We start from the raw sequence: 16,391 nt of genomic DNA, 5'->3' as shown, positions 1-16,391 counted from the left end.
TCTGTAGTTTTTTTGGTTTACTTTTTTATGCTGACACATTGAATAGTGTTTTGTTGTTGGAAGATGATGAAAACATGATAGAATCATAAATTATTTGGGTTGGAAGGTACCAACCTCACTGGCAGGAACACTTTCTTCTAGACCAGGTTCCTCAGTGCCCCATCCAACCTGGCTTGAACCAGCCCATAGCACTGATAAGTCACCATGTACCAGCTCTTCTCCTCTGGTGCTATGTGCTGAAAAAATCAAATGACTATGTGCTTCAAAATCCAAATGCAGTAAGGGCACATGTCTCCTGTCAAGTGCATTGGGGAAACAAATAAATTGCTCTCTTAAATTCTGTTTTGTTCTTCCCATTTCCTTTTTTTAGAGAAAGTTCCCATTTTGTGTTTTCCATACATTCCAGTGCTGGAATTAGGCAAAGAGTATGTTTTGGAATGGCTACAGTACACATCACTGAATTATGTCTGTCTGGTTCTCCCTTCTAGGGGTATTTTTTTTTTTTTTGTCTTTCTGTTTCCCATATGTCTTTTTCCAACCTGTATGTGTCATTTGACCAATTAAATAAATACACAGGAAAAAAATACAATTCAGTGGGAAATCCACTATAAACTCCAGAGTTTAATATAGTGGAATTGTAGTGTATCTTGTAATTTAGAAGAAAGAAGACAGTAGAGTAACAGATCTACAGATAGTTTATGTGGATTCAGTTTACTTTCTTCCTAGTATTTCCTGTGATTACTGATATTGAGATATGACCAGGAATTAAGTGTAATGCTTTGGGTATACTGTAAATGAACGTGGTTTATAACTGAATAGAGCTGGTGCTGTTGGACAGTCTGAAATAGTGCTGTATCAGAGCACAAGTTCCATCTTTCTGCTTTTATTAAGTAAATTGTGTATATATCTGTAATGGAAACCTTACAAGATCTGTCAGGGAATGGGATAATTTCATATTTACAAACCCAAGATGGCTGAAACTGCCATACTCTTGAGAGCAAATAGTGAAGAGTTTTACAAACACCTACTGAGAGAAGAGAAAAATATGTTAGAATTCTTGTGCTTTATTTTGGAATTTGAATGCCCAGACTTGTCTTCCTCTGAAATAAATAATTTAACTTTATGAACATCAACAAAGGGAACTTAATGCTTTCAGCAGATTCTAATACTAAAATAATAATTCTTCAGCAAAGGATTTTTTTTTTATAAGCAGCATTATTTCAACCAGAAACTTCCATAAACTTGAGATTGTGTGCCAATTTCCATTAGTGCACCATATATGCATTACTACATATATGTGGAAACAAAATAAGTGGAATGTACCTTTGCCAGGTGTGATGGCACTGCCTAGAGTAACACAGCACTAACAGTAATATTTTTACTTTGGTCACAGTGTGGATGGGGCAACTGGTTTGGTTTTCAAGAAAATTCTAACACTCAAAAATCAGTTTTAGTTTCATGCACAGTTGGTATTTGTACCACAGATATAAGTTGTAATAGCTTTGTGACTAAATTGTCTGCTGTGTTTGAAAAAATACTGCATTTTTTGAACAATGTTTCTTCTTCATTCTCTTCATTTCCTTTTGCAAAGTAATACTGAATTTAATCAGAAACTGTACTTAGCTGATTGTGTCAGAGCTTTGTGCGGATTTAAATTATATAGTCTGTAGTAAAATTTGCCTGAGTTATTTTCAGGTAAATATCTGCTTAATTCTAAATTCCCTGTGGATTTCTGTAGCCCAGAGTCCCGTCTGTTTTAAAATAAATACATATAAGAAAAAATTCTATGCTTCGATGGATTTTTCAGACAAGGACTGAAGCAAGTCCTTATAAATAGCAGAGTTCATAAACCGTGGGTAAGAGTCTCTGTGCATTAAGGTATAAATTTGAAGCTGTGCATCATCAAAGGTGTGTTGTGAAGGTTCCAGCATATTTCGGTTAATAACTTCTCTTACTCTGGAGTCCAGACTGACCTGCATATTAAAATAGAAAGTCATGTAAATAATTAAATAATACAGGTGGGGAGGGGTCTTAATTTTTTAGTATTGGTTGAAAAAGCCATCTTTTTTAAGCATTTCAGCTGTTGTCCTCCAAGACTGTAAAAATTGCTAAATAAGCAAAAAATTATACTGTTAAAATTGGAATGGAGTAATAACTTGAGTATGGGTAGAGAAATGTCCTCACTGAGGTACCTTATTTGAACAAGTCTGTCTGCAGTCCCATTATTACTGAGACCAATGGGTTATTTCCAGACCAACTTCCTGCTCTCTAGAAGAGAGCATTTGTAATTTTTGGTGACAGTTCATTTCCTGGAGAGCCTAGTGCTGTTGTAAAGAGACTGAGTTTGGAGTAAGAGTATGACACAGGCGGATAATGTAAGCTGGGAAGCTGTTGCTTAATCCAATTGCTCTTAAAATCAGAATGAATTGATGTGAACCACAGGTAGGGCTATATAATGATTCCATACAACATTCAGTAATGTCATTTCTTTTTCTGCAAGTGTCTAGTGTCTGTAGAGAGATATTAGTATTGCAGGAACAGACTGGGTAGATTGAAGCAGCATTTTGATAAGTGCATAAGTGTAGCTGGCACCAAAAAAAATTAAATTGCAATTTTTTGGAAGGTGTAAAATTCCAGCCTGCCTGGCAGGATTATATTCAGACTGTACTGAGGTGTCTTTGAAACCTGACATATTTGCTAACAGCAAAGTGACGAGTAGTTTTGAAAATTTTGGGGAAGTCATTGTGTTTATTCTATGCCATATATTGTCAGCTGCTCTTTGAGAAATTCATGCTTTAAAAATAACACTTTATTTGTGGTTACTGTGCTTCTGGAGAGACACATACACCCCCTTCTGAGTGTAACAAAAAAAGGAACTGATTTGTCCAACAACTAAAATTTGAGTTGCGCAAGGATAACATGATCAGCCATATATTTGTGCCTCAGACTAAATATTCCACATCAGCAAGTGTAGCATAGGAAGAGCTTCCTTACAAAGTGAGGAAAGTAGTTTTGACCATCTCACCTCAACGATGGGTGCCTTCTTCCCCTAAATATCTACTTGATGGCAGTGGAATGGTGGTCAGGGAGAGGAACTTCTCCGTTAGTGTTGCTATAGCTTTAAACACATTAGAACTAACTTTGCAAAGAAACATCAAAGAATGTATTAGGGAAAGCAATATACCTCTTTTGGAGAAAGGATAGAGATATAATCTTCATAAATTAGTCTTGCTTTTTCTTCAATGACACTTTTGTTGGATTCTTGTTTTAGTTCCTCGCAGGCCATCCAGAAAAGCATGTTTTCCTCGCTGAATTCTGTTCTTAGAAATTCACGAAAAGCATTTCTGCCAGCTGGAGTAAGCATCAACTTGTCAAATGATTGAGCCCAGGCATTTACTTCTTCGAGAGTGGGAGCAGGGCTTAAGGAGGAAGAAGAGCAAAAGAAGAGAGAAATGAATGGTTGTTACTCAAGCTGTTTGCAACTGGCAGGAGGCATCTGCCATCACAATAGAACAAAATTGTTAAGTTCATGGGGTTCTGATTCCTCACTGGAACAACCCAAGTGCAAACTCTTGTAAACACATTTATGAGATGTTTTTTTGAAAGTGTGGCTGTCAAAAGCTCTGATGCAGGTGATTGCCTATGCTTTGATGCAGAAATTGCAGATTACTGCTCAGAGTAATTGCAACAAAGAAGTACCTGTGCAACAGCTAGATATTTTTCCTATCCCTAATATTCCTTGTTAAATTGTGGTTAAAAATTGAATGAAAATACATATAAAAAAGCAATGATTTAAACACTCCAAAAGGTACCCACTGTATGTTATCATTTTGCAGGTGCTTTTACCTGTTTGAGCATTTCTGAAGAAACTGTTGCCTGACTTGGGAGGATCTAAGCTCTGCTTTATTGTTTTTGTAAGGCTGAGCACTGCTGGTTAAGCTCACTGCATACTTGCTGGGTGGAAGCAGGATGTATTTTTAAATTATTCCAGGAAAAAGGAAGACAGTTTAAAATGCTGGTTTTAATTTGTCGTGAGAGTGGGGATGTGCTGCATATAAATAATGTAAAATATTATAGATCAGACCTTTGGTTCATTAGAAGGTAAAAACCAGATGATTTGCAAATTGAGTGTAAATGACAAGTAGATAATAGTTCTTTTCATATTTCATGTAAATTATTGCAATTACTTAGTACGGTTTGTTGGGTTTAGCTTGACAGAACACTTAATAAAGACCATACCTTTCCTCACAGTTTGGAATACCCTCTGCTTGGAGTTCATGAGATGTTCTCCTTGCTCTCTCTTCTTCTTGATTTCTAACAGTAAGACTGCAAAGCAGCAAACAAAGTTTTAGTGAACTTTATAGAGAAAAAGGCTGAACATACACCAGATACTTTTCCTTGTATACTAAAAAAAATGTAATTCTAGAAGGACAGAAACTAATGATTGGGGCATTACCCATAGTTACATTCTTACCTTAATTTTGCAACTGTATAAACTTGGAGTGTAGCTGAATGCTGTTTAATATTCTACAATAAAGATTTTTTAAAGGAGGAAAGTTTCATAAAATATTTCAACTTGAAGGGACCCATAAGGATTGTCAGGTCCAATTATATATATATATATATACACATACATATATATATACAAGTGTATATACATATGTATATGGGATATATATGTATACATGCATGCCCTTTGTCATACACCAAATCTATTCTCCATTGATTTTTGTGTGTTTTTCTGTGTATGCTCAGTGCAATGCTTTTACTTAAGCTGGACCTGATGCACTGGTTTTATGTGAGTTTGATTTCAAGGTCGATGTCTTTAGATTTGCTTATTTCCATTTTCTTCCTCCTTGGCTGTGATGAGGACCAAGACTCTGGTTTGGAGTGGTGATACCATGTTATAGGGAAGCCAGAGTTCAGAAGCAGGACACAAGATTTAAGTGAGCTAAAGACTTCTTTCTGTATGTGATGTTGGAAGGGTAAGCATCTTTCAGAGTTCAGATGTAGATACAGCCAGATTGTGCAGTGATTGATTGCATCTTACAAAATTGCTAATACATGCATCAAAATGTGAGGTCTGGAGCACAAAGAGCAGACCTATCATTGCTGAATAATATTTTGAGAATGTCTGAGTGGAAACACTTATTTGTGGCATTACAAAAACAAAGTTTTCTGCAATCACTAGTGATCACTGACAGGTTTTGATGTCCCATGGAAGGGTTGCTGTCAACTCCTGCTTCTTTCATAAAATATTAAGATAGTTCTAGTTTTTTAAAATCTCTTTTGTAGTCGTAGATGGTTCATTTTCATTTGAAACTGGATTTGAAAATATGAATATTATTTTAGAGAGTACTGTACTACATTCCAGTTCATCCTGGCTGTGGTAGCTTAGTGTGAAATGCACATGCATATATGCATGCAGTCATATAATCTGTAAAGCTGCTTAAAATATGTAAAGAAGAAAAGGTTGCAGTGAATAATCTGTTACTTATATGAAACAGGCCCTCCAGCTGAAACAAGGCAATACAGACACTATAACTTCTAAGGAAATATCCAACTTAATTTCTTCATTTGTATCTCACCTTTCTTTCATGCTAATGTTCTGAGTTTTGCTGCCTTAATCACTAAGAATTTAATTTATCTCTAGGAAGGTTTTTTGTTAAACCAGTGGATTTTTCTGCCTCTTTTGCCTTCCAAACTTTTGGTCAAGTCTTATTTGTGCCTTATTATTTACTGGGCATCTAATTCTCCATCTTTGTCTACTGTAGCCCATAGTCTGCAGAGACCTGCTTTTTTCTTTGCCATGGCAGTCCATATGTTGAAGACATAAAAAAGCTTTTGTATCGCTAAGATGGGGAGTAGACAAAAAAAAAACCACTTATTTTTCAGCAACATCTGAACCATATGGTCAAACTAGTGAATTATTTCAACTTGCCTTTTCAGGAAAAAAAAGATAAAAAAGTAAGTAATAATGCTAGTTCTTTATTCTCTTAGGCTATATGGGTCTCAAGCTTTTACTACCCTTTTTACCAGTGGTTCTGGCCTTTTTTTAATGTGTGAAGTGATATGTATTCCTCACACACAGACAGGAAGTGATACTCTTGTCAGAGCTATTTTGGATTGAGGGCAACCAACAGGTCCAATAGCAAGGATTACAGTTGTCATAGGAAAGGAGAAAGACCAAAGAAATGACAAAAGTGTTCCTAAGAAAACATGCCATGCTTCAGAAAATTACTTACAGGCAGGCTCTTTCCCTAGAAATGTACAAGTAAAAATAAAGAGACCAGTGCAATACTGTATCCTCTTGGGATCTGGAAGAGTAATAGGCTGGAGGCTTGGGTTTGACTCCAGGAATGAACACAGGCTCTGAGCATCCAGCTGAGAGACTCATTTCAGTTCATTCTAAATCTACTATTAAGAATATGCTGAATATTGGATGTTCAGCAGCTCAGCTGCATGACTCATGGAGACTGTTATTTTTATTCCTATTCATAATTTTTCTGTTCCAAGAGCTTAGGCTATTTTGAGGAAATGGTCTATGAATGGGGAATATAAATAGCTTAATTACAGTTTGTTTTGCATTTCTTGCTACTAGAAAACAATTGTTAAAAAAAAAAAAAAATCTGAAATTATTTTAAAGCTGAAACAAGCTGCTCTGTTTCTGAGCCTGTATTGGTTTCCCAGATGATTCTGAAATGCAAATAGGAATTTTAAGCATCATGAAATTTGGGTACTTTCACAAACCCTATTGAGTAAATTGCTTTCTTTGAATTGTTTGAATAGTGAGATGCACAGAAAAGGAGCATCCAGGAAAATACCAAGTAAAATCACAAAAAAAATGCCCAAAAACCCCCAAAACCACTTTATCAACAATTTAAAAGGTAAAATGCAAATTTTATATACTGTGACTTAGTAGATAAAAATATCTTATTTTTCCCCTTAATGGAAAACCATTTTTGTGTAACGCAGCTCTGAACTGAACCACTTGCAGTTGCACTGGACAGCTGTTGAAATGGCATTGGAATTTTGTGGGGTGTTTTAACATCGATGCAATAGGTAGCAAACGGATCTTGTACAGGAAGAATGTTAATGTCTCTCTAAATTCTACCTTAGTTTACCTCTAAGCACCTGCTGAAAAGCTTGGTAGGGTCAGAGGCAGAGTTCTTGGCTTTTCACAAAAAACCCCAAACCTCCAAGCAGCATTTTGTTCTTGCAAAATATTCACTATTTGCATTAGGGAGGGCAGAATTTTGTGTGTCTTGGCTTCTGATGAGCTGAGTACCAATAGCAAGGAAATGATAAGTCTTCTCTTCCTTTGCCTTCTAATGGTGTTCTCCAAAGCATTTGCCACAAGGTGCTATTGGAAAACAACATTAGTGGAGTAGATTCCTAGCCCAAGCTATAAGGTTATTTATGACCACTTCCCATCACCTCAGTGCCAGCTTTGCTTGCTCTGAAGTATTTATGTGGTGGATAATGAATTTCTAAGAAGCATTCCACTTGCTGTCAGTGTTTTGGCTGAACTCTGTGGCTTGTATGAATGCAAGTTCTATTCTCACCCATTAAGTAATGCTTTGCCCTAAACAGATACAGGGCTTTTGAGTAAATTTACTTTTTAAATTGAGAATTAAATCATGTGGATCTGGAGGAGCTGGTACAAAAATGAAGGTGAACACATTGTTAATTTAAGGAATCAAGTGATTCCCTCTCTTTTGCTTTGATTGAGAAATCTTCCTTAACAGGAGTGGGACTTTTGTAATGGGAGTTTTTCTGCATTTTTTCTGCATAGCTCCTCATCATTTCAGTAAATATGTGCCATGTTTAAAGTTTCTGGTCCCATGATTTTCTTCATACAAGTTGCAGGTGCCATCAGTTGGCAGTACTAATTAATGACAACAGATCCAGTTACCTTCAGGGGAAAAGAAGAGTGCTGGGCACCTGGTTATTCATTTCCTGACCTACAAATCCTTTTTTACCTTCTCCTAACTCCATTTAACATCTTCAGTGCTGCTTGTCAAGGCCAAAATCTAAATCTAAAGTTGTGACATATTCTGCTATTGCTTTCAGTTTTTTTGGTGGGCCTTTGTGAAGCTCAGTGCTGAGGAGACCCTGTCCAGCATAAAATAGACATTACACAGGTATTGACAAAAAAAAGCAATAGAGATACTGTACAGATATTTCTTTTAAAATCTATTATTTCAATGGCAGGGTAAAGACCAAGTACACTGGTGTGGAAGGTTGTGTCTAGTAGTAGAGCACAGTTATCACTTTGTGTCTCAGATTTGCAGAATTATACAAGTGTTTTCTGTAGCTTATGTTGTCCTATGAAGGAGCTATGTGTTCCTTCCCTGCTATTCTGTTCCCTAGAGGCTTGAATGAGAGGGGTTACCATGAGCAGCTGCAGCAACAGCACCAACAAAAGCAGCAGGCATTGGACCCTCGATTTCCTGTGCTGAGCTGAGCCTGTGCAGCACCTGGGGTCTCTGGGGTCGTAGCCATCTGCCGTTTGCGTATCTCCGTCCTCTCTGATCCCATGGGCTGCAAGCAACAAAAGAAGGGAGAAGTAAGAAACATCTCTCTTGTTTTTTCTTTTTTTGTTTGCTTTAAAATTCTTACCCAGAAGTGCTGAAGTCCACAGCCTCAAAGGAACTGAAAAGCTAAATCACTGTTTTTCCCCCATGGAAGTTCTTAGGTGTTGAATCCTTTGGAAGAGTCACTCATTTAAGTGCTGTGATGGAAGGCAAAGGGCTAATGAATTCTTCACAGTGTGGGAATACAATGAGAAGGGAGTGGTGATGCAGAGAGCAAAAGGTACAAGTGAGGGGTCTTGGAGAGCTAGAGCTCTTGGCACTGAGGTATATAAAACTAGGAGTTGAAAAGGATTTCCTGAGGTTTTGACTTCAAGGCCATCCTAAAGAAAATAGCAGAATAAACAGAATAGCAGCAGCTAGGGCCTCGTTTTTTTCCTTTTTTTTTTTTTTTTTTTCCTTTCACCAGATTAGCCAGTGCACAGGCTTCATGATGCTTGAGTAAGACACCTGAGCTCTCCTGAAAATCTGGCCTTTTGTCTCAAACCTGCTGGTTCCCTTTGTAGCGAAGGGGGAAGGGCCAATGCTCATTTCTCCATGGAAGGTCTGACTGCCACAGTTTTTGAAAACATTTTTCTCTGTGCTTCTGTGAAGATAAGGAGGAAACACAAAACTAGATGGTAAGAATTACATGGTTTTCACTGAACTCCCCCCACCTGTAGAGAGCATGAAACAATTTTTGCTGGATGCACTGGTTGGTTTTTTTGCCTAGTTGTAGGAAGCCTTTTTGGAGACTGCATTTTGCAGATTGTGCAGATAAGTTGATGAAATGATATGTCCCCTTGAAGTCCCTGTTCATTTCTGACCTATCTCTGAGCTTTACATTTGCTCTGCAGCACTTAATAGTGCTCTCCTTGTTATGCTAAAAGTTCTGCCATACATAAGTGACAGATGTCTTTGAGAGATGAAATGCTAACTTGTACAAAGATGAGTTTCTTCATTTTATTTGTATTTGATTTTTGAATACATAGCTAGTCATCCTCCTGTGTCATGAGATCCCTTTGTGTGTAGGTTTGTTTGAGGTTGCTAAACCTTTTTTTGAGGCCATGACAATTGTAGGAGAATTAAAATTAACTGCTAACAATTTTGAGTTCTTTTTTTAAAATCTGTAATATCAGACTTGAATCTAATGAGATAAATACTTGAGGGTTAAAAGTTGTTTTCCTTTCTAAAATGTTCATCCAGGTTTAGAAAATGCTATTGTTTTAACTTGGGGAATGTACAGATTGTGTCATGGACTCAACAGAAGTGTCAGGAGAAGAAAGAATGTTTTTTTAGCAGAGTGCAGCATTACATTTTGCTGCACTTTGGCTACTGTGGGTTTTTTTTTTAATTTTGAATTTATTTCTGTCTTGTAGAGCTTTATAGTTTTTTTGTATTTGTGAGAACCACCCACTCTCCCAAGAGAAAAATGCATGACATGGTAGCAGAAGATGCACCTGTGTAGCAGGTGGAATAAAATACAAGAACAACAATATATGTAGAAACTATAACCCATTTTGAAACTCTGAAGGCCCAGTCTGACAAGCAATGCCTAAATGACCAGGAATAGAAAATGAGAAAAAGAACATAGTTTCCAACTCCCCCTCCCCAACCTTTCTTGCTTCAAAATGTGGAATCTTAACAGAAGTGTAGAATGCATTTATAGAATCAGATTTATTTCTGTCAGCTTCAGATTCACATGAATGGAATGAATAAGTATTAATTTTCTTCCAGCTACCTATATTTTTTTTAAATGGAGCATTTTCACATTTCAATTAGAGAGGGATAGCATATAAAACATTTTTAGAAGGACCATATATCTAACAACATTTCAGGCTGCTTTGGACAGTACACAACAATTATTATTGGTTAGAAAAATGCAACTTGGATTCAGCCTTGTGCTGTTTGTATACCCTAATTCTGAGATATTTTATGTTCACACATTCATATCTCTGCTTCAAATTAATAATGAGTTAGCCTGGGCTAGATACAATCCAGGGTCCGTGTTACAGGATGGCAAGGTAGAGAGCTGAGCAGTGATGCAGGTTATTACAGGGTTGTAGAAGCTCCTTTGGTGCACATGGTGTGAAGTCCTGTAGGACAAAACCATGTCAGGCTGGTCAGGTTCACAGAACAAGCAATAAGTGATCTATCTCAGCACTGTTTACCTGACTTCACAAGTGCCTTGTCTTATGTATGTATGTGTCTTTTGGCTGCTTCTAATATATCCAGAATTTCACTGTAGGACATGGAAGTTTTCCCTCACACTTTGCTGCTTCTTGCTGCAGCCACCAGGGCTGTGTAGTGAGCCTTGCCAGGCAGTTGCTGGGTTTGAGCTATGCTGTGTGCAGGAATGGGTAGTAGATTTATCAATTACTCCAGTGAACGCTATTTGCAGGGATTCACAAAATTCCTTGCTCCTTTATAGTACAGCCCACATTGGCAACAATTTAAGCAATTGCTTGATTGGTTTGTGGATCTCTGGGAATTGAGATGGTTATTATGTTGCCTTCAGGATCCTTCAGGGCAAAAAGGAGAGGGTATTTCTAGATCTTGTAGTGAAAGGGTCTTCTAGCCATGTAATTTTACAGTTGTTAATTTGGGACATCAGATTTCCAGACCTCTCTGAAGGTGCTATGGGAATGAAAAAATTGTATGAGAACCCTCTGTACTGGATGTTCTCTGCACTTTAAGAACTGGAGTCTGCCTTCTCTGTCCCCACCATCTGGAGCAGCAATGTGCCTTGTTTGAAAATGGGTTAGAGAAGAAAACACTGAGGATTAGAAAACTGGAGATGGACTGTTATCCTGTACATGTTTTCTGAGGAATTCAAAAATACTTTCAGGTTAGTGATGGGGTGATGTAAGATACTTTTAACCAAAGGACTTCAACCCATACCATCTCATGCTCTGCTTAGACTGGATATGGTTTTAGCCAGTTTCTGGGTATAACACGAATAATCAGTAGGGTCTAATTTTGCTAATATTGAGTCACTGTGAGGAATCAAATCCTTGAATGGGACAGTCAGTGTCTAAATGGAAAGAGGGTGTTCTGTTGCACAGGTCCTCATAGTGGTGGTGTTGGCTTGAGCACGTGAGGCTCTGGGACCTGCATTACTGCTCAGATCCTACACACAGCTGTCTCATGTGCCTTGGGACCGCTCCAGTGTGCACATGATCCATTCCTGGTGATTGTCTGGAGCTACAAATCATCTTCTACCTCCCTAAATTGTGCACATGAGTCTGTCCTGCATGATCATTTTTGCATCTGCAGGAAGTTTCTTGTGACTATGGACCAGTGACTGGCCACTTAGAAGTCTCCTCAGACCTGCAGTCTGTGCAGAATTGGGTTGATTTTGGGAGATTCTGGATATTCTTCATGCAGGATATTGATCAGCACATTGGAACATAAAGGAACTTGTCTAGGCACAGTGGGTCATGCCTGGAAGAATCCATAGAACCATTCAAATTCCACATGGAGAGCGACAATTGGTCAAATACTTAAATGAGAACTGGGTTTGAGCTTGTCTCCAGTTGGTCCATTATTTCAAGTCAGTCTAATGTAACATCTCTGCAGATGCCTAGGTGCAGAGTTTCTGCATCTCCCAAGGAAAGAGATGTCCTTCTCTGTGTAACAATAACAACAGTCCATTATAAAATTGTCCCTAAAGAGCAATGAAACAAAAATAGAGGAAAATTAATGGCATTAATTCTTCTTCTTGCTTCTTATCCCACTAGATAGCATCTATCTGTCTATCTATCTATCTATCTATCTATCTATCTATCTGTCTCATATAAAATAATATAAAAAGTATGTGCTCATATTATTGCATGCTAATAAGTAATTTTTAAAAAGTCCAAGGATTTAAGCAAACATCTGAGATGCTACTTTTGACAATAGTGGCAAAATCACTGTATGCCTTAAGAGTAATGTTGAGGTGGTGAAAAACGAATGTCTGTCATATCTTTTCCACTCCAAAGCATACTTATCTGACATTCAGATTATGAAGCATTTCTCCATGTAACCTTATAAACATGAAGGAGTGTAAAGGTCAGGAGTGAAAATTATTTCCCTGGTTAAAAACACCTCAGGTGATATTTGGCTTAGTTGTAACATTTATAGTATTTGCTAATTTCTCAGCAGAAAGGTGGGCTACTAAGAAAATAGCATTCTCCAAGGAGGAATATTTAAAATCTAAGCCACAAATGTAAATTTAAAAAATAAAACAAAACCTTAACCAAATTTAAAAAAAGCCCCAAACCCAGGAATACACAGAAGATTGTAGCTAAAACTTTGTACTTTTATCCCCACTTTATACTAAAACACAATGACATTTTTTTAGCTCTAAGTGCAAAGATTCTATTACCTAAACTTAATTACTGAGACTTAATATTTCCTCCTTGTACACATTACAATCAGGCAGGTGTGCAAGCCTTTAACTTGTCCTTGAGGCTGATTTGCATGGCCACAGCACAAAGCTTTCCCAGTAACTCCACAGCCTGGGAAGCCTTCTGCTGGAACACTAGCTGACAGCCACTTGGGGTGAGGACACAGATGTGGATCATATAGTCCAGCTATTTTTCAGTAAATACTTCAGGCCTGACCCAAACTCCACTAAAGCAATGAAAGCCACTTTTTGGTGTCAGCAAGCTTTAGGTGAGGTTATGTAACTCTCACAGTTGTTGCTTTGACTTTGGATCCTCCCAGTAACGATAACCAGTGAGTTGGAAGAGATTCTGTTCTTATCTACTAATGTCATAAGAGGCTTGCAACTGGGGTCAAGTTCCAAATAAATCTCTAAATCTATATTTTAACAATTCAGATATATTTGGGGCTGCAACAAACTCCCACTGAAGCCTGTGGCAGTTCACTGTCAACTGAAATATGAACAGGAAACTTGATGCTCGTGTTTCTTCCTTTTCATTGACAAATGTGACAAGCAGGCTTTCTGCATCAAGCAGTGTGCTATTTTAGACAGAGAAGAATTCTAATATATGTTAATGAACTCGCCCACACATATGCACATGCTTTAGGCACAGTTATCAGATTGCCCACTTTAGTAGGTTAAGAGCAAGAGCTCCTCAAAAGTTATCTTGTATTATTGCAGATTTTGCATATTGTAGTGGGGTGGCTGAGATGTTTGAGAGTTTGTGACAAGACAGAGGTTAGCAGAAAGGAGACTGGCAGCACATGGAATAAACCAACTTTTTGTTTCACTGCTGTGCCTAAGTCTGCTAAAGGCTTCAGTGGATAAAGCTGCAAGTGAAAGTGTTATCCTGTAACAGCTCTGGGACTCTTTCATGTCAAATGTCCAGAAACTGAGCACCTTTGCTTGTTTTACTTTATTTTTCCAGAGAAGCAGCAGCTCAGAGGAGCTGTTCATCTACCCAGCTGAAAGCATTGTGTTACATTTCCAAAGGGATGGCTGAAAGGGTGTCACACCCACATAGTAACAGGTAATGGTGCCTTGATCATGTCACTGGTAACAGGTATTTTTCTACCAATGCCTTAGATGTCTTCTGCTCTTTTTTCTTTGGTATTCAGTTCTGCCCAGCTGGCCACCACATGAGGCCATTCTCTCCAAAACCTTCCTGCACTTAAGTCTTTCTCTGAGTAAAATCTGGCTTTCCTGTTAGAAACCTAATTACTTGGGCCTTCAATGGGATTTTTGTGTGGATTTTTTTTTTTTTGTTTGGGTTGTTTGTTTGTTTGTTTGTTTTTTAGAGAGATGGCTTACATCTCCTCTGGATAAAGAATTTCTTTAGTTTTGATTTTATCATGAGACTTCATTGAAAATGTTACTCAACATGTAATTAACAGGGTCACTGTCATTATTTCTCCTGTAATAAGGGAAAGACATGAAAGAATTCCTTACCAGTTGCATAGAAAAAGCAACAAAAGCAACCTGTTGTTTCTGTCCAGCTGATAATGTGGATGCTGGGACAGTGGAGCAGTATGAATGTAAGTATGGATATAACTTTATCCCATGCTGAGTCCTTCACAAACTAGGTCACTGCAAACTGCAATTAAGTTAAATCAGTGTCAGGATCTTCTCCTCTGCACAGCACAAACTGTCAGAATCCCTTGCCTCGACTTCTGTGGCATCTGGGGTCGGCCTCAGTGGATGTATGTCAGTCACACTGACTGAACAGCTCTCTTGGAAGAAAAACCAACATAAAACCCCACAGGCTTCTCCAGTGCTGGGATTTTTACCACTGCTTCAACCCTGCTTTTGCTGGCTCTGATGTCAGAGAAAGTAATGGCTTCTAGTTACTTTTATGCAACTTGTTGTAAGAAACAATAACATTTAAAAAACCCATTCATCCTAAGGTTTTACAAACCCCTCTACTGTGCAGTGAAACTGGTGCCTGTAGCAGTTTACTCTGCTCACTCCCATTATCTCCTCCTGAGAGCTTGGTTGCATTGTGCTTAATTATGAATGGCCTCCAAAAAGCCCGTTTTACTGTACTATGAAGTGACTCATATCACACAGAAGCTCTGACAACTCGCACTGGGTACTGGAGGCACATGGCGCTGTATTAGTCAGTGACTCATTTCACATTGTACTCGGTGCTGAGATCTGACTCACATTGAACTGTGTGAGAAGCTGACTGACATTGTACTGGTCTGAAAGCTGGTTTGAATCGGGATGACTCACCCCGGAGTTCATTAAGCGGTGATTCACACACTGTTTCCTATTGATTCCGATTGTCGCGATTCACTTCGGATTGTACTACGCTGGCATCTGGCTGCTCTGCAGGGCAGGCACTGTGATAGCAACCCTCTGCCTGGTGAGCTCGGCTGTAGTGCCAGCCGGCAGCGTCAGACAGGAGGAGGAGTACCGAACTGAAGTTAATGCTGAAGGAAGGTCAGAATTCGGCTTAGCACACATTCACTTTGGCCATGACACTTTCTGAGCTTCTTTGCTTCACCTGGCTTTGGCAAGTTTTGGAAACAGCAAGTGAGGAGTAATGAACCTCCAGCTAAGAATCCTCTTACTTCTGAGTGCCAGGAGATCTCCGGAGTATTTCCAAGATTGGCTGTCTCCTTTGTCACTTTTCTTAGTGACAAAAATATGGAACGAGTTTCTGTGGGTGACTGAGTACTGATAGTAGCTTATATGCTTCAAGTTCATCAACATTTGACCTGAGCTCCAAGTGACACAGGCACCCACAACCTGAAAACTCCTTCCTGCTACTTCAAGCTCAGACATCACTACTCTCTCTGAAATATGTTCAGTGTTCCAAACAAGGGGTATAGAGTTGTATAACAGCTTAGGTGATGCTTCCATTATTAAGTATTTGGGACCCAGAGTAAAGATATCAAAGTAAGTATAGATGTGAGGAGTAGATAAAAAATTAAAGGGGAAATTAACTGTTCTCTCACCTTTGAACATTTTATAAAACATAGTGCTAGTTTTACATTCAGTTGGCTCTGAGTTTAGAGAGACACTCCTAATTTCAATATGACGTTCCTAATTTTAGGAACCACAACTAGGAATCTCCTAGTGGATGATGATTCTGGTGTTCTGTTTGGTCGAACTGGTGTGTACTGCTTCTGGCCCTGTAATACAGCACTCATGTAGCTGCCTCCACAGCCCACGGCTCTGCAGAGCACTGGATTCGATGGTGACATTCTGTTTGTGCAACAGAGGTACGAGGAGACTCTTTGCCATTATGTCATAGCGACAAGTGCCATAGGAGAAGTTTTCATTTTACATTTTTCAACAGCAAAAATGAAATAATGGAACGGTTGCATCAAGTAAATTACACCGCTATTAAATTACTGTAGGTTTTTACTGGAGTGTACAAGGAT

The 16,391-nt window shown here is 38.4% G+C and overlaps 1 protein-coding gene across 3 annotated transcripts in view; it reads right to left on the bottom strand.

The window, feature by feature from the left end:
* Positions 1 to 672: 672 nt before the first annotated feature.
* The window catches only part of RGS20 (regulator of G protein signaling 20), a 34,391-nt gene continuing 18,672 nt past the window's right edge, over positions 673 to 16,391 (bottom strand). For all 3 annotated transcript variants that reach the window (XM_033512261.1, XM_015618180.2, XM_015618179.2), the window contains 4 exons: positions 8,396 to 8,544; positions 4,240 to 4,326; positions 3,185 to 3,419; positions 673 to 1,973 (listed from right to left, as the gene is read on the bottom strand). In XM_033512261.1, coding sequence (XP_033368152.1) covers positions 1,785 to 1,973; positions 3,185 to 3,419; positions 4,240 to 4,326; positions 8,396 to 8,544 — 660 coding nt within the window. In that variant the 3' untranslated portion in view covers positions 673 to 1,784. The remainder of the gene's footprint in view (positions 1,974 to 3,184; positions 3,420 to 4,239; positions 4,327 to 8,395; positions 8,545 to 16,391) is intronic.

The sequence above is a fragment of the Parus major genome, chromosome 2, assembly GCF_001522545.3.
Source record: "Parus major isolate Abel chromosome 2, Parus_major1.1, whole genome shotgun sequence".
Taxonomy (NCBI): Eukaryota; Metazoa; Chordata; class Aves; order Passeriformes; family Paridae; genus Parus; species Parus major.
Note: the sequence above shows the minus strand (reverse complement) of the source record. Positions and strands in the feature narration are given on the sequence as shown.